An 18,141-nucleotide genomic window follows, 5' to 3' on the forward strand; every position below is an offset into this window, starting at 1 on the left:
ACTGTCCAGAAGCTGAACATGGTTTATAAGTCACAGAGTCCCAGGTCTGAGTGTCCTAACTCCTGACTAGGTGCTAGAGTAAATTTGCATTTCCCTTCACCCAGTTGTGTGACGATAAACTGAGCGTCTATTTGTCATCAAAGTAACCTCATCAGAGTTACACGGCTTTAAGAGTTGGATGAGGCAGTGGTTCTCCCTTTTTGACGAGGAGAGTAAGCTGTGAGAGTTTGAGTGAGCAGCCTGAGATTTCAGTGAGTGCCAGGGCAGGCCTAGGAGGGCCTCCTGCATTTCTAGTCCTTCCATCACACACTTCCTGAGTGAGTGTGTCCAGCCTGAGTTAACTGATTCACTGGGAAAACTTTTTGACCAAGGAATCTCATTTAATAAGGAAACATAGCTGTTCTCTGTGTTCAGTCAGAATTTCTAACATCCATGTGTTATTTTCCAAGATGCCCAGTGCGTTGTAGATATTTACGTCAACTACGACTGTGATTTAAATGCTGCTAACATTTTTGAGCGCCTCGTAAACGATTTATCCAAAATCGCTCAGGGAAGAAGTGGACACGAGCTGGGAATGACGCCTCTGCAGGTAAAACCACTGAGAACGTTCATGTATGTTTACAGTTGATTCACTTCAGTGCCCGTTTGTCAAGCGCTGCCATGTGCCAGGCGCTGTCCTTGGTGCTGGGGATGCAGCAGTTAACAGAACACAGACGAGCACACTCACGTGCACAGTTGCTGTGGTCCTGACACTTAGAAGCAGACCATGAAGAAGCAAGCTGCAGGGAGAATAAAGCAGGGACGATAGGGGTGTTGGAGGCGAGGGTGGGGCCATCAGGGTCGTCTCCCTCAGAAAGTGACGCTTGAGCTGAGACCTGTAGGGAGCCTGTTCACTCTGTCACCTTTCCATAGATGGCGTGAACACAGGATCCCAGTCTAGAGTAAAGGCAAAGGAGATTGCTTCTTTCTAGATCCCCTCACTATTCCCTCCCTACAAAGACAATAGGGTTCTTAACCTGAGGTCTCTGAAGAAGCTGGTTGGAAGGTCTGTGAGCCACCTGTAATCACACGTAGAGTGTTGGTGGATATGGGCGTTTTCCTTCGACAAAGGTCTACAGTTGTTGGTAGGTTGCCCAGGGAGATCCAGACCATCTTAGATGCTATTTTGAGTCTAAAATGTTTGCAGTTTTTAAAAGATGATTGGCAGCTCACATCCACATTCAGCTTTTTAGTTGAGAACAGTGCTACTTTTCTTTTTTTTTAATATTTATTTGTCTATTTGCACCAGGTCTGTACTTGAAGCATGCAGACTCTTTAGTCATGGCATGTGGGATCTAGTTCCCTGACCAGGGATTGAACCCAGGTCCCCTGCCCTGGGAGCGTGGAGTCTTAGCCACTGGACCACCAGGGAAGTCCCGAGAAGTGCTACTTTAAAAAAAAAAAAAAAAAGAAAGTATTTTTATTTACCTGCAGAGTAAGCCTTAAGATGAAATGCTTTTGTGGATGTTCAGGGGATGGTGGTGTCCACGGTCATTCATCTGCTACATAAGATTCTTTTCTCTTTTTTCAGGGTCACTAGTTAAGACTCTCTCCCTTTTTTTAAAGTGTGTTTTAAATGTTTGGTTGGTCGTTTTTTTAGTTTATATAAGCAATGAATGAGAATTTCACTTTAAAAATCCAAATAATACTCTTCACTTTAGGAAAGTACACATCCCATATTTTTGCAGGTAGGGAGTTTGTAATGAATACCTTTAAAGATGATCATGGCTTTTGCAGTGAGCCCTCAGTGTTTACATCACAGGTTCCCTCTTCCTTGGGTCAGTAACTCTAAATGTCAGTGATTATCTTGTATCGTCACAGGGTTCCCAGAGCCCTCCAGACATCTGCACTTAGTTTATCCGCTGAGTCTCTGTACTTGTCACCTTGTCCTTTAGGAGCTCAGTCTCAGGAAGAAAGGCCTGGAGTGCCTTGTGTCCATCCTCAAGTGCATGGTGGAGTGGAGCAAAGACCTGTATGTGAATCCCAACCATCAGACCAGCCTGGGTGAGAGACCCTCAGCGCACACACTCACCTCCCACCTGCCACCACCCGCCGCTCACAATAGGCTGCCCACGACTTTTGGAAACAGCTATCCTGATATAGTTGTCTTGCTAAGTTGCTGCTAAGTCACTTCAGTCGTGTCCGACTCTGTACGACCCCATAGATGGCAGCCCACCAGGCTCCCCCGTCCCTGGGATTCTCCAGGCAAGAACACTTGAGTGGGTTGCCATTTCCTTCTCCAGTGCATGAAAGTGAAAAGTAAATTGAAGTTGCTCAGTCGTGTCCGACTCTTAGCGACCCCATGGACTGCAGCCCACCAGGCTTCCTCCATCCATGGGATTTTCCAGGCAAGAGTACCAGAGTGGGTTGCCCATAGTTGTCTTAGAATTAGCAAAATACCTTAGTTTGGGAAATACCTGAAGTATTTTGAAGGTTCTGCTTTTTAATCCATCTGGAACTTGGGTGTGGGGGGGGGTGGTTGGAGATAGTGTGAATTGTGCTCTAACTTCATTTTTCCAAACAGAGAGCCATTCATTACAACTTCTTTTAGCAGTCTTTCTTTCCCTCACTGATTTGAAGTGCCACCTTGACGGTATATCACTTCTCCCTGTGTGCATAACTGTTTCTGAATTTTCTGTTGTATTGATTTTCTGTTCCTCCACCAATCCCATGCTTTTCAAATGCCTAGAATTCTACAGTGAGTTCCAGTACCTGATAGGACAGGTTCTTTCTTGTGCATTTTTGCACTTTTATTCTTTCATGTGAATTTTAGCATTAGCTTATTTTCCACAAGCAAGTTGTTAAGTAACCGTGATAGCAAGGTTTTCATGAACAAAGCTTATTGTTACAGGTCTAGGAAAGGGAACTGCACAGCCAGACCTCAGCTCAGCTGCACCTGCGTCCCATCTGCTCATTTGATTTCCTTTGCTTTTATGTCGTCGCAGGTCAGGAGAGGCCCGTGGATCAGGAGATGGGGGACCTGGCGAGGCGGAGCAGTGTGACGTCCATGGAGTCCACGGTGTCCTCAGGGACTCAGACAACCATCCAGGACGATCCGGAGCAGTTTGAGGTCATCAAGCAACAGAAGGAGATGATTGAACACGGCATCGAGCTGTGAGTGTGGCTGTTGCTCTGATTGAGTCTCTTGGGAACCTGGCTTTGACTCCTGAAGATGAAACGCCTGTTACAACTGGGGCTGGTGCTTATGGTCAGGCCCAATCAAGTCGCGCCAAGTGCGCGTTGTGAGTGCGTGAGAGAGAAATCTCATAGCTTTGTGAGGTTGATGCCTGGTCTTTTTTTTCTTTATTCCTAATTTATAAAATTTAACCAGTTTAGAAAATGCAGAAAAGTATAAAGCAAGAATGTTAAAATCACTCATAAAATTACTACCTAGAGGAACTCGCCATTGGTAACTATTGTAAAAAACTTCAGCATACAAAAAAATTAATTCTTGCCATATCTGTGTTATCTATTCTTTTTTTTTCTGAACCATTTGAAAGTAATTTGTAGCCATCACATTACTTAAGCTCTACATGGCTGAAAAATAAGGACCTTCTCCCATATAATCACATCATCATCATAGAATCATGAGTAAACATGGTTTCTTTCATCTTTTATACATAGAAATGCATATTCTCACATGTTGTCCAACTTTTGAATGGTTAGTCAATTTTGTAAACTCCGTTTATTTTAAAAATTGATGTTACAGTACTCATTTATTGGATTGGCCTAAAAGTTCACTTGCATTTTTCTGTAACATCTGATGGAAAAACCCAAACGGAATTTTTAGCCAACCCCCAGTATGATTATTTCTATTCTCACCATCCCTGCATCCCCCCTTTGTGTTCTCCCACAGCAGCTAAAGGAATCTTTTGAACACTCACATCAGTCTTAGCACTCCCCTGCCTGCACTCTCTCCAGGTTTCCCATTTCCTCCCCACATCCCTATCCAGCCTCCAGCCTCCCTCTCTGGTCTCTTCCAGTACTCCTGGATCTTACATGGGTTTCAGTCCCTTGAACATCTCAAGCATTTAGCACCATTGCACCCTCTGCTTGGAATATTCTTGGGTCTTTTTCAACCTTCAGGCTTGACAAAGCATCTCTTCCTCAAAGAGGCCCCCAGTAACCACACTCTCTGGACAGGTCCAGGGTCACCTCTGTCCCAGCAGAGCCTTTCTTTGCAGCTCTTGCTACAGTTCGTGCTTCTGTGCTTCTGTCAGTCCCCAGTGCGTGGCGTGGTGAATAACAAGTTGAATTTATATAGCGGTTATATTTGCCTGCCTTTAACAGGAAATACAGAAGTAACTACTCAAGTGCCGTTGGAGGAAATCCCAGAGTACAGAGTCTAGGACTGTTAGAGTGGCTCTTATGAATGGCAGAAACCCAGGCTGCTTTTATCTTTCTGCTTCACCATCCTGAATACAATTTGCGTTTTCACCGTTGCCTTCTGGTTTAAGATGACTGCTGGAGCTCTGGTCATCACACATGTATTGTGGGGAAGAAAGGGAAAAAGCTAAAGACGCATACCCCCTGCCCCCCTCAGCCAAGTCAGCTTTGCTGTAGAAGTACCCACACCAGTTCTAATCTCTCACCGGGCAGAAGTTTATCAAATTGCCATACTTTGTCTAAGGGAGGCAGGGAAATGTGTTTTTTTTAATCCCAGATAGTTGTGTGCCCAGCTAAACAACTAGGTCTTATTAGTGTTGGAGAAGAAGGAAATGGATTTGAGGTGACAACCAGCAGATTCTGTTAGATCTAGGTCAGAAATTAAAGGTGGAATTGAGAAAAGCTACCAGGACACACAAGACTTTGTGTGCTGATATGGGATGACTTGTTCACGTATTACTGTAATTTGCCTCAAATGCCAGCTGTTTCCATCCCCCAGAGTTTGGAATCAGCAACCTGTGTCCCATGTCTTGAAACAGATTCAACAAGAAACCCAAGAGAGGGATCCAATATCTCCAGGAGCAGGGCATGCTGGGAACATCGGTGGAAGACATTGCCCAATTCCTGCACCAGGAGGAGCGTCTGGATTCTGTAAGATGGGTGGCTGGGCGCATACTTGTGGGTTCTTCCGTGTGGCTCTGAGACCTTACTGGCTTTCATCTAGAGACTGGCCGACCCCTGAGTGCAGTGCCATTGTCTGCACTCCTGTTTACATAGTCCTGTTTATCCTTTTGGCTAGTGTTGCCAGAAGTTCTTTACAGGGAATAAACTAGCCTCCTGACAGGTGGTGGTTTCTTTGGGGGGAGATGGTGATGGACAGGGAGGCCTGGCGGGCTGCGATTCATGGGGTTGCAGAGAGTCGGACACGACTGAGCGACTGAACTGAAGTGAACTGTAGGAGCTAAGTGTCCCTTGACTGCCAGAAATTGTTCTTTCGGGTGCTCATCTGCAGCTCATCTCTCTGTTGAGTGTGTCTTATCATTCCTCCATTTTTCAGTGCCTTTCTTCATGGCAGTGCCAACTGAACCTGGGATGGTTTGGTTGTTGGCCAGGCTTAGGGAGTGACCCAGCTTTTCTAGCAGCCCAGCCCATCCTAGGTATTGAGAGCCAGGGCACTATTCCTCGCCTGTTTGACTGAAGTGTCTTTCACTGGGTGTTCATATTTGACAGTTTTTAGGTGTGAGTGAGTGTGTATGTTTCAGACCCAAGTAGGTGATTTTCTGGGAGAAAGCATGAAGTTCAACAAGGAGGTGATGTATGCCTACGTGGACCAACTCGACTTCTGTGAAAAGGAGTTTGTCTCGGCCCTGCGGACATTTCTAGAAGGTTTCCGCCTACCTGGAGAAGCTCAAAAGATTGATCGGCTAATGGAGAAGTTCGCTGCAAGATACATAGAGTGCAACCAGGGGTGAGCACTGTGTCTGAGTCTCTTCCACCATGTTTTTGCCCTCCTCAGAGCATCAGTCTTACTGTGGTTGGGGGTTCGGTTTAGTCTTTTTAAATCTGTGTCCAGCCACTGAGGTTTCTGTTCACTCTGCACCAGCAGGCGCTGTACTGAGGGATTGTCTCATGTAAGAGCTCCTATTCTTTTTTTTTTAAACATAGAGCATTGTGTAAATTTAACATCTACAACATTCGATACATTTATATATTGTATTATGGCTTCCCTGATGGCTTAGATGGTAAAGAATTTGCCTGCAATGTAGGAGACTCAGGTTCGATCCCTGGGTGGGGAAGATCCCATGGAGAAGGGAATGGTTACCCTCTCCAGTAGTCTTGCCTGAAAAATTGCAGGGACAGAGGAGCCTGGCAGGCTGTCCATGGTGTCACAAAGAGTCAGACACAACTAAATGACTAACGTAATATGGTTGCCATGGTAGTGATGATTAGCCCCTCTGTCATCTCATATTAACTATTTCTTTTTATCTTTTGGAAGAATTAAGATCTAGTAGAGAAGGCAGTGGCACCCCACTCCAGTACTTTTGCCTGGAAAATCCCATGGACAGAGGAGCCTGGTAGGCTGCAGTCCATGGGGTCGCTAAGAGTCGGACACGACTGAGCGACTTCATTTTCACGCATTGGAGAAGGAAATGGCAACCCACTCCAGTGTTCTTGCCTGGAGAATCCCAAGGACCGGGGAGCCTGCTGGGCTGCCGTCTATGGGGTTGCACAGAGTCGGACACGACTGAAGGGACTTAGCAGCAGCAGCAGCAGCCGTTGCTTTAGTGATATGAAACATTGTAGCATATAAAAAAGTGAGTTTCTTTTTTTTGGTTCTCATCTCTTCTGGTCTTTTTTGTTTGTTTTTAAATTTAATTAATTTATTATTTACTTATTTTTTCTTAACTAGGCTTTTTTAGACTCTGGATCATTAGTTATCATTAAGTGGCGATGGAAGCATCTGGGGAGCAGTTGGCCTGCTTTACAGCAAGCGTGTCTCCCTGAGCCGTGTTGCCGCCATCCAGCCTTGTCTCTGTCCGTGTTCTCACATCTGAAATCTTTTTTGTTTTTTAGGCAAACTCTGTTTGCTAGTGCTGACACTGCGTACGTCCTAGCATATTCAATTATTATGCTAACTACAGACTTGCACAGCCCTCAGGTAACATAGTTTAATGACTTAAATACTACAGTAGCTAAATAAATAACTGTTTGGGCCCTTGGATGTCTCCTAAGTGGATTCTTCATTTTTTTTAAATTTCAGGTAAAAAATAAAATGACAAAAGAGCAGTATATTAAAATGAATCGGGGTATCAATGATAGTAAAGATCTACCTGAAGAATATCTCTCAAGCATCTACGAAGAGATAGAAGGCAAGAAAATTGCGATGAAAGAAACAAAAGAACACACAATTGCCACCAAATCTACTAAGCAGAGTAAGGTCTAATGGCAAATTATTTCTCAGTTCCAATGTTCAGGTGTATCAGAATGCATGGTTAAGTTCCCTGGTGACAGATTTAATTTGCATATCTAGCTATCTGAATAAGAAATGTGATTAAATTAGTGATTATGATTACATTGACACTCTCACAGTATCACTTAACTTCTTACTAGATTTGCAGTTAGTTACAAGAGGGAATTTAAAATAATCTGAGAGCTAAATTACTCCCAAAAAATGTTTCTTAAAACTCTGCTATAATACCAGTGGTGATTGTGTCAACCCTGATTGGAATTCTCCTACTTAAGACCCCTGCGAGGCTGTCAGTCTCACTGGTGAGGCAGCAGGGTGTCCGGTTTAGAGCGCAGGCTCTGTAGCCACACTGTCTGAATTCAGGTCCCAGCTCTACTGCTTGTTAGCTGTGTGACCCTGGGCAAGTTACTTAATGTTTCTGTGCCTCATTTCCCATCAGTGAAATGGCAGTAATACTTGTTACAGACTCAGGAAGTGGTCCTCATGAGGAGGATTTGTGAGTTAATTGCTGTAAATCTTTTGAAACAGAGCCGGGCACATAGCAAGCACTCGGTGAATATTAGCTGTTGTTACTCTCTTATTTTTTTGTAGGTGTCGCTAGTGAAAAGCAGCGACGGCTACTATACAACTTGGAGATGGAGCAAATGGCGAAAACAGCCAAAGCTCTGATGGAGGCCGTGAGCCATGCCAAAGCCCCATTTACGAGTGCCACTCACTTGGACCACGTCCGGCCAATGTTCAAAGTGAGTATACGGAGAAGTTCAGGCACAGCTGAACCTGATTCTAGAGTTGATCAGCCAGAAGCTCACCAGTGAGTTTATAATGGTGAAGAGATTGGGGAGGGGAAAGGCCACATCTGGTGTTTCTTTCTGAATAGTAACTAAAGCGAATCCTTCCTGGAAGCCCCGTGGTGTTGCTGGGGATGCGTCAGCACGGGCTCAACAGTCAGAGCATCTAGTTTAAGCCCTGCCTTTGCCACTTTGTTGCTCTGGGACTTGGATCAGGTTATTCAGCCTCTCGCTGTTCATCATCTGTGAAATGGGTCCTGCAGGGCTGCTGGGGGGATTGAATGAATTAATTATTCAGGCAAAAGAGACAGTTTTATTGTGATGTCTCATCTCAGTGGCCTCAGGGTTAGCCTACAAGAAGACATGAGGTAGAAGTAAAAGACGTATCCGTGGGACTTCCCTGGTGGTCCAGTGATTGGGGCTCTGTGCTCCCACTGCAGGGGGCACAGGTTCAACCCCCAGTAGGGGAGCTAAGACCCCACATGCCAGTTGGTGCAGCCAAAAACAAAAAAACAATATCCTAAGTTCTCTATTTTCTAAATGTCTGGAAAAGGTATGTGTTCTAAATATATAGCACTCATGTTTTCTCTTAAGTTTTTAAAGTAACTGCTGATATCCTGTTGATCACTTCTAGATTTTTGTGTGCTTTTATTTTCAGGGAGTTCACAAGAAAGTTGGAGGAAAAGTAAACTCTTAAGTAATCTGAATTAGGAAGCTTTCAATAAGCTAAGTTGATAGAACCTAAGTTGCTTATAGATTTTACTTTGCATGCCAACCTCTGATTGGCAATAGATGCCTGCTGCACCATGTAAAGGATTCTCCAGCCCCGATTAGACTAAGCAGGGAGTGAGATCTCTGATGGATTAGTGATGTCTGCCATGAGTACAGTAGACGTGATGGTGGCCCAGTAGCCACGTACGTGCCACCCTTCCTTTAGAACTGTGCGTTTAGTAAACGGCATGCTATAGTGATGGCTTTGACCCCGGTTTAGGAGGAATTTTTATTTCGTGTTGTGAATGAATCAGAATAGCCGTGAACTTGACATCCTGGCTGTGTTTGTAACTAATAACAGTGTGGCCTCTAAGTGCTCTTCCACACTGAGATTCCAAACGTTTTCCAAACCTTCCTCCCCTGGTAGCTGGTGTGGACACCGCTGTTGGCAGCCTACAGCATCGGACTGCAGAACTGTGACGACACTGAGGTGGCCTCGCTGTGTTTGGAAGGCATCCGGTGTGCGATCCGGATTGCCTGCATCTTTGGAATGCAGGTGGGTGTACATTAGCACAGCTCCAGAGAAACTGGTGGGCTGTGTTCTTCAGGATTTGGCAAAATTTAGAAACGATCAGATATTTCCAATTAGCTGAAAACTTCTCAGCAGACACCTTACTCATGCCCACTGAGAGGAAGACGACAGATTTGTGCTGGCAACAGCCTGACTGGGGGAAGAATTGGCAATTTGGATTAAAAACCATTTTTGAAGGTAGGTGGGTGTCCAAGCTACTTAATCGGACTTGACAAAACAGCCTTCCTATCCATCTGGCTAGGTGCCTGGTGCTGGAAATAGTGTTTTTCCTTTTAAAACCAGCTTATTATTTTAATTTCCCAGGTCTTCTCTGGGGAAATAAGTAGTTCAGTGGAAAATGAATGTGTCTGTAAATCTTTTGGGTCTTGAAAAACTCAAGCAAATAAGCAAAATACAATTCTAAACTCTTATGAACTCAGGAAGTTGTCAGTTTCATATATCCTAAATCACTAAGAATTTGTACCCCTCTATTTGGGAAACCTCAGTCTTCTGTTACCACGTATCTTACAGATAGACGTTTTCTTTTGTACCAAGACCCCAGGCTTGGACTGCAGACAGTCTGGGTTTCACACCTCACCTGCTGCTTCTCTAGCTTAACGTTGGTCTAGCCACCTCCTCCCTGAGTCACCCTTTATTTCCTCATTTGCAAACTTGAGATAATAGACCAACCTGCAGGACTGTTGTAGAAATCAGCATTTACCTGACAGCCTTAGCATTCAGCAGATTGCTCCGCCGCTCCCTCAGAAGGGAGGTCAGTGGCAGAGGAGAGGCTCGTCCTCAAACGTGCGATGAGGTTTTTGGGTAGCGGGAGGACAGAGGCATGGAGTACCGGGTGTGGCCTGGGTGTGTTAATGTGCGTACAGCCTGTCCCCACGCACACGGGAGGCAGCAGAGGAACCGGTGCTCAGTCCCTTCCATGCGAGACCCATCTCACCCAGGCCGGGGTCTCAGCGTCCCCTCTCTGCCTCGCTTGCAGCTGGAACGAGATGCCTATGTCCAGGCCCTTGCACGCTTCTCCCTGCTGACAGCCAGCTCCAGCATCACGGAGATGAAGCAGAAGAACATTGACACCATAAAGACGCTCATCACTGTGGCTCACACCGACGGCAACTACCTCGGGAATTCCTGGCACGAGGTGGGTGTCTCTGAAAGCCCGGTGGTTGCCTTTTCTCAGTGAGGATGAGCCCCAGCTTTCCTTCAGTTCAGGGTCCATCTCTCTTGGGTCGACTCTGTTTCTCTGCAGTCAAGCCTCTCTTTAACTCTGGGTTTTGTCTTACTCCCTGTGTTCCTCATGTATCAGAAAGTCAGCCTCCCTGGGGCTGCGGTGAGGGAAACGCCTCCGATCCGCCACCTCACCAAGTGCCCCCCGACACCATTGCCAGTGCCTATGCGGAGCAGACCTCTGTCGTAGCCGCTCTCTTCCCACATCAGCGCCTCTTTCCCCAAGTCCTTACGCCCCTCTTGAGAGCTCTTACTGCAGGGAGTGGATTTAAAACGAAGCACGGAGCCCAGTTTCTCTCCCAAATGTAGCAAAAAGGACAAGGTCAGCATCTAACGTGAGCCGTGAGGAAGGTTGCCAGCAGGCTCACTTTTGTTTTTTTTAACTAAACCATGTTCTAAGAGTTTCATCTAAGGACATACTTACCCATGTGTCCAGACAGGTGTTTTAAAGGTCATGCATCGACATTTTAGTTGTTCTAGGGAGAGATTAGATGAAGGACAGCCTAGATTGTCCCATCAATGAGAGATTGATTTTTTTTTAAAAAAGTGTAGTGTACCACTCCTTCGGAGAAGGCAGTGGCACCCCACTCCAGTACTCTTGCCTAGAAAATCCCATGGACGGAGGAGCCTGGTGGGCTGCAGTCCATGGGGTCGCTAAGAGTCGGACATGATTGAGCGACTTCACTTTCACTTTTCACTTTCATGCATTGGAGAAGGAAATGGCAACCCACTCCAGTATTCTTGCCTAGAGAATCCCAGGGATGGAGGAGCCTGGTGGGCTGCCGTCTATGGGGTTGCAGAGTCGGACACGACTGAAGCGACTTAGCAGCAGCAGCAGCAGGGAGAGATTAGATGAAAGACAGCCTAGATTGTCCCATCAATGAGAGATTGATCTTTAAGAAAAAAGTGTGGTGTACCACTCCTTCGGAGAAGGCAGTGGCACCCCACTCGAGTACTCTTGCCTGGAAAATCCCATGGATGGAGGAGCCTGGTGGGCTGCGGTCCGTGGGGTTGCTATGAGTCGGGCACAACTGAGCGACTTCACTTTCACTTTTCATTTTGCTGCATTAGAGAAGAAAATGGCAATCCACTCCAGTGTTCTTGCCTGGAGAATCCCAGGGATGGGGGAGCCTGCTGGGCTTCCGTCTCTGGGGTCGCACAGAGTCGGACACAACTGAAGCGACTTAGCAGCAGCAGCAGCAGGGAGCCGAGATCCCACATGCCTCTTGGCCAAAGAACAAAATATGAAGCAGAAGCAATATTGTAACAATTCAGTAAAGACTTTAAAAACCGTCCACATCAGAAAAAAATATTTAAAAGAAAAAAAGATAATGTTTCTGAAGGGAGAGACAGCCAGCATTACATGCTCCCTGATGGAGGCACACAATAGCACTTAAGAAATGTTTTTGCCTAAAACTCCAGCCTGAGTCAGTTCAAGCCTCCACTGCTTATTTAAAGGAAACATAGGGAGTGGAGGAGCACGGTAAGTGGCATCATAAGAACACAGCCTGCGAGCTGTGGGACACGACAGACTCTCAGCAAATGACCAGGTTCTTCAACAAATAAATGGGAAGAAAAATAGTAGAGGGGTGAGGGAGAGAAGGAAACAGAGAGAGAGAAGTCTCTTTCTGTAAAGAAACTTCAGAGAAAAACCGATAAAGATGCTATTGAAGATGGTCTTTAATACTTTGATCACAGTGTATTAAATTAAGAAATCACTGCATAAGCATGGTGTGGCATCATCCTTCATGCCAGGCGTACACAGAAAAGGAGACTTGGAAAGATGAACGTGCATGTTAGCATCCTCTCTGTGTGACAGAATTATGGAGACGATTTATTTCCTCTTTTTCCTTCAGTTGTACTTTCTAATTTCTCTACCGCCTGAAGGTATTACTTTTTTGTTTTAGAGGGAAAACTAAGTAGAGTAGAGGCTCGCGTGTGGAGAGTGGTGGGGCTCTGATGACCTGGAAAGGAAGTTGCTGGCAGCCCCCTGCCGCCACAGGGATCACACAGTTCAGGGCGAGGGCCCGGGGCCAGACAGCTGGTCTGGGTGTCCGCCTCTTCTGCCTGTATGACATGGCAAGTTACTTCCTCTGTGCAACCTTCAGAGGGTTGTTGTGAGAAGGAAAGGAATTAACATGTGGAAAAATGGATTAGAACTGAATTTGGCAAGAAGAGAAAGAAGTGGCAGCCCAGTCCAGTATTCTTGACTGGAGAAGCCCGTGGACAGAGGAGCCTGGTGGGCTACAGTCCACGGGGTCGCAGAGAGTCGGTTATGACTGAAGTGACTTAGCACGTACAGGAGCTTAGTAGCTCTTAGCCGTTAATCACTGTCATCATCGTGGCACATACCTTAGTCGTTTTTCACCCTGTCATTCCTTTCTCTCTCGCCACTCTGAAGTGTTCCGTATTAGAAAACATGGGAGGGGCAGGTTGTCATTGTTTTGAGTTGTGTGCTTTATTAATAAATTATTTCCTGTTTCCCGAGGAATCAGTGTACCCTAATGAATCAGTAGATAGCTGCTCTCTCCCCTAGAACTTTCTTTTTCTTTTAACTGAGATATACGTTCATGTGGGGCCCCTGCCAGTTGCCGAGTGTACAGCGGCAGCTGGAGATGTTAAAAATGAATCAGCCAAAAAAAAAAGCCATCACTGATTTGACGGTCAGACACTCTGAGAAGTCAGGTTGGTATCAGTAAGTCCTTGGCCACAGGTGTTACATACATATCCCAGCTTCTGGAAAAGGAGGTCATTAGCAGCTTACCAGTAATAATTTAATAGTGTGACACGTGGACTCCCTGTGGTTCATTCGAGTGCCTGTCTTAGTCAAGGGGAAGGCAGTTTCTAAGTGAAAATCCTCAGCAGTTCTCCGTGGTGTCGTAGAGTCCCATACTCTGGGACTGGGTTATAAGGTCACCACGGAAAGCAAAACTCAGCCGTAGTCAGAAGTCCCCATGGAAATTCCCTAAGAAGGGTTTACCTGGAGATGTATGTGCCGTCCCTCCTCAAGTTTCAAGCAGCCAGTTTCTGCTGCAGTAGAAGTTGAAGCCAGTCTCTGTATTCAGATAAGCTACAGCTGGGAGAGGGCCGTGTGCGGGTATGGCCTCTCCAGCGCCTGAGCCACCCCATGGGGCTGGGAGATCGTCTTTTGTCCTACCACCCACCCATGCCAGGGCACGCCCTCATTTATTCCATTAACCAGAAAATAATCGTCAAGTGCTGGGGATTCAGCAGTGAACAAGACAGAGTTAATGCCCTGTTGGCACAAAAGACAGAGAACAAATACGTGACATAATGCCGGAATGTAAGTACTTAAGAGAAAAAACAAAACCGCATGGCCAGGAGATGGTGATGGGGAGGGTGTGTGATCACAGGTGGCTGAGGGAGGTCCCTGGGGACACAGGTCTGCGCTGGGAGTCTGAGGGGTGAGCCATGGGGAGGAGCAACAGTAACACGTTCAAGCATGAGGAGCAGGCGGTGTGCTGTCGATCTGAGGGGAAGGGTGGGAGGGAGGTGGGGATGGCTGAGGGGGGGAACGGCATGGTGACCGGAGTGCCCCACTCTGATCAGAGGCTTTGTCTTTATGGAGCGCTTATTTAAATTTGCCTAAATGGACATCCATCTTGCCTCTCTGTTGTACTAGTTTTTCTTCTGCTCGTTTTCTCTTTCCCTTTTTAATGGTTTAAAAAATAAAGTAACGAGGTCTGTCTTCCAGACCCACACTCAGAGGGTTGCCTAGCCAGAAGTAGGGAAGCCAGCCTGAGTCTCTCAGATGTTATCCTCTCCTGAAAGGCTGCATGTTTCAGAGAACTCTGTAATGACTGAGTTAAGGGGGCACTGCCCTTTTCGGCCAATGAAGCGGGAACTCATTTCTTCACACCCTCTTTCCTCAGATCTTGAAGTGCATCAGCCAGCTGGAGCTGGCTCAGCTGATAGGAACCGGTGTGAAGACGCGCTACCTGTCTGGCTCCGGGCGTGAGAGAGAAGGGAGCCTGAAGGGCCACACGCTGGCGGGAGAAGAGTTCATGGGCCTTGGCCTCGGTAAGGTGCCAGGCCCCCCAGCCGGCCGCTGCGGATTCACGGTTAACAGGCACGAAGCCCTTGCCTCGTCAGGACCGTAGATCACCTGTTTCTTGCGTGCCAGCTGACAGGATGCCTGTTAACGGAGTGGGAATGCCATCTCAGCTCTCAGTTGTGATTAAACTGTCGAGTAAATGCTAATTTTATCGACATCAGCAGGGTGCATCACTTTTCTTTCTATGCATATAAGTATGTTGTGGGGTGGGAAGCCATCTGGTGTTCAAGGAGTGGGTGTGCATATCTTCAGATTTCAAATAAATTCAACCTCTCTTCCCTGTTCATTTGGGAGGCTTATATTAATAGGTATTCTTATGAAAGTAGGGTTATTTCTGGTGATACATTGAACTGAGAGACTCTCTTGTCAGTGATACAATGATAACAGTAAAAAAGGGCAGACATCGCAGGCCACATTCTAAGCACTCAGTTTGTATATTTTAATTCATTTACTCCTTGTAACAACTCAGTGAGATTGGGGCTATTATCCCCATTTTGTAAATGAGATAAGTGAGGCAAAGGGGGATGAAGTGCTATGAACGAGGTGCCGTTTGGAGGAAGGAGCAGAGGTAGGTTTCAAGCCCAGGCCATTTGATGCAGAGAGCAGACTCCTAGGTCCCACGGAGCACTGGTTGGAGTCGTTCAGTTAAAAGTACAAACTCCAAACATGGGGGAAGGGTAACAGCACCTTCTTCTCGGGGTGCATGTCAGGATGACTGAAGTAGAACGCCTCAGATCTTCAGTTTTAAACCGTTACATGTTCTAGGAGCCCTGAGTTAGTATCAATCAACTTGAATTTGTTTTTTCTAAACACAGACATTTAATACTGTAAAAAATACAGAAGACTGTTATGACAGGGAGATGGATGGTAAAGGAAGAGAGGGAACTTGTATAAGAACGTATTCTAAATGCAAAAATGCCAAAACCTGAGTTAGTTTTATTTTGCCATCGTTGGAGGGTTGTGTTTTTTTTTTCGCTTGCAAACCAGTCTCACAGTCTCTTATCTGTGCACGCTGATGTCACAGGATACTTGGTTCTCTGCTTGACCGTTTCAGAAGCACCATTGCTTTTGTGCACTGTGTTTCAGGTAATCTGGTGAGCGGCGGAGTGGACAAGAGACAGATGGCCAGCTTGCAGGAGTCAGTCGGCGAGACCAGCTCTCAGAGCGTGGTGGTGGCTGTGGACAGGTAGTGAATTTGTTCTCCAGGGAAGCTGGGCCAGCCAGTGCCTTGGCACCTTCTGATAGTGCTGGGTGTGGAGGATCCCTAGTCTGTTTGACTGCTGTGTCTCACCCCAGATCACTCAAACTGAGCAGCAAAAAGCGCAGCACGTTTGGCCCACAGCTGCTAACCACCTTCACATTCACTTGGATTTTGATCTTGAACTGTCATAACCTTTTTAAAAACTATATGTTGGGGAATTCCTTGGCAGTCCAGTGGTTAGGACTCTACACCCTCCCCGCCTAGGGCCTGGGTTCAATCCCCAGTTGGGGAACGAAAATCCCACAAGCCATGCAGCACTGCCAATAAATAAATAAAATTATAACTTCAACTTTGTGGCCAAATTATGTCAGAAAGGAGTTTTTGCTTGTTCTAATGTTTTGAATTTCCTTGGTTTAGAAGTTACTTTTTAGAAAATTTCGGAAAGCGTATTGGATTTAAAGCCTGTCTGTGAGTGAGAGTTGGCCAAGTTGACATTTCCATTGGTTTTTCTTCACAACCTTTCAGTTGTTTCTTTTTACTTAAAACTTGACCTAAACATCCAAGACCAACAGAGATATTCTCATTTGAAGATACTCATTATGTTGTTGTTTAGTTGCTAAGTCGTGTCCAACTCTCTTGCAACCACCTGGACTATAGCCCACCAGGCTCCCCTGTCCATGGGATTTCCCAAGCAAGAACACTGGAGTGGATTGCCATTTCCACACTAGGGCTTAAAATAGGAATTTTCTTAAAAGTCAAAAAACTCCTGAAAATTGCCATTGAATGATCATATACACTAAATATAAATAATTTCAGATAATAGCAGTATAGAATTTATGACATCATTTGTATTGCTGTCAGAACAATTTTCTTAGTATTTTAAATTCTTAAAAGCGTCTGCCTCTAATACGGGAGACCTGGGTTCGATCCCTGGGTCGGGAAGATCCGCTGGAGAAGGAAATGGCAACCCACTCCAGTATTCTTGCCTGGAGAATCCCATGGATGGAGGAGCCTGGTGGGCTACAGTCCACGGAGTCGCAAAGAGTCGGACATGACTGACTTAACTAACTTAGCATATTTTGATCATCTTGCTCCTGCTGCTTTTCTCCTTCTCTCCAATAGAAATACTGTCTGCAACACACTTTTGTTGAGTTTTTCCCAGTTTTTCCTCTTAGGTTTGGGCCGATAGAACAAAATGTTTGTTCCGCTATTAACTGCACGTTTCTTCCCTGTTTCTCTGCCTTAGCGAGATAGTGGACAATAGTAGCTTGTCTAGCACCTTTCTTTGTGCTTATATTTCTTAAATTGAGACATAATTCATACATCCTAAGACTTACTCTTCTAAAATGTACAAATAGTCAGTGGTTTCTAGTATATGCAGAGTTGTGCAGCCATCTAATTTCAGAGCTTTTTCATCACCCCATAAAGAAGCCCCACATTTTTACAGTTCCTGTAACCACTAGTACACTTCCTGCCTGTGTAGATCTGCTGATTCTGGACATTGTTTGGATTGTTTTATTTTCCCCTTTCAAGTATGTCTTTTTTGCACATGATTTTGGGGCTCTTTTGTTAGTTGCTAAGTCCTGTCCAACTCTTCGAGACCCCATGGACTGTAGCGTCCTCTGTCCATAGGATTCTCCTGACAAAAATACTGAAGTGGGTTGCCACTTCCTTCTCCAGGAGATCTTTCCAGACTAGGGATCAAACCAAGTCTCTTGCACTACAGGAGGATTCTTTACCACTGAGCCAGCGGAGAAGCCCCTCTGTTGTTAAACACATATATATTTACAATTACTAGATTTTCTTCACATATTAAATCATTTATCATTGTGAAATATTCTTTGTCTATAGTAATGACTCCAGTTTTAATTCTGTATTGTCTGATATCAGTACGGCTACTCTTGTTTTCTTTTTGTTAACTGTTTACACGTGATTTTTTTTTCACACTTTTACTTTCAGCCTATTCGGGTTTGAATCTAAAGAGAGATTAGCAGGATGGATTAAAATAAACATGGTCTAAATATATGCTGTCTAAAAGATTCAGCCATTTTTCTTGAATAAATATTGTCCCAAGCCTTTGGTAATTTCCAGAGTTCAGATCTGAAAAATCTGTTACATTTTTGTCAGTTTTTTGGTTGCTCTTATGGAGGAACAGCTTTT

At 45.5% G+C, this 18,141-nt stretch overlaps 1 protein-coding gene across 1 annotated transcript in view; it reads left to right on the forward strand.

The window, feature by feature from the left end:
* ARFGEF2 (ADP ribosylation factor guanine nucleotide exchange factor 2) overlaps nt 1-18,141 on the forward strand; it is an 81,941-nt gene that overhangs the window by 37,991 nt on the left and 25,809 nt on the right. Inside the window, exons 12-23 of the mRNA XM_052650395.1 lie at nt 450-589; nt 1,935-2,043; nt 2,985-3,153; nt 4,965-5,076; nt 5,688-5,893; nt 7,000-7,084; nt 7,187-7,358; nt 7,985-8,136; nt 9,320-9,448; nt 10,461-10,619; nt 14,599-14,746; nt 15,867-15,966. Coding sequence (XP_052506355.1) covers nt 450-589; nt 1,935-2,043; nt 2,985-3,153; nt 4,965-5,076; nt 5,688-5,893; nt 7,000-7,084; nt 7,187-7,358; nt 7,985-8,136; nt 9,320-9,448; nt 10,461-10,619; nt 14,599-14,746; nt 15,867-15,966 — 1,681 coding nt within the window. The remainder of the gene's footprint in view (nt 1-449; nt 590-1,934; nt 2,044-2,984; nt 3,154-4,964; nt 5,077-5,687; nt 5,894-6,999; nt 7,085-7,186; nt 7,359-7,984; nt 8,137-9,319; nt 9,449-10,460; nt 10,620-14,598; nt 14,747-15,866; nt 15,967-18,141) is intronic.

Source organism: Budorcas taxicolor, chromosome 13 (assembly GCF_023091745.1).
Source record: "Budorcas taxicolor isolate Tak-1 chromosome 13, Takin1.1, whole genome shotgun sequence".
Taxonomy (NCBI): Eukaryota; Metazoa; Chordata; class Mammalia; order Artiodactyla; family Bovidae; genus Budorcas; species Budorcas taxicolor.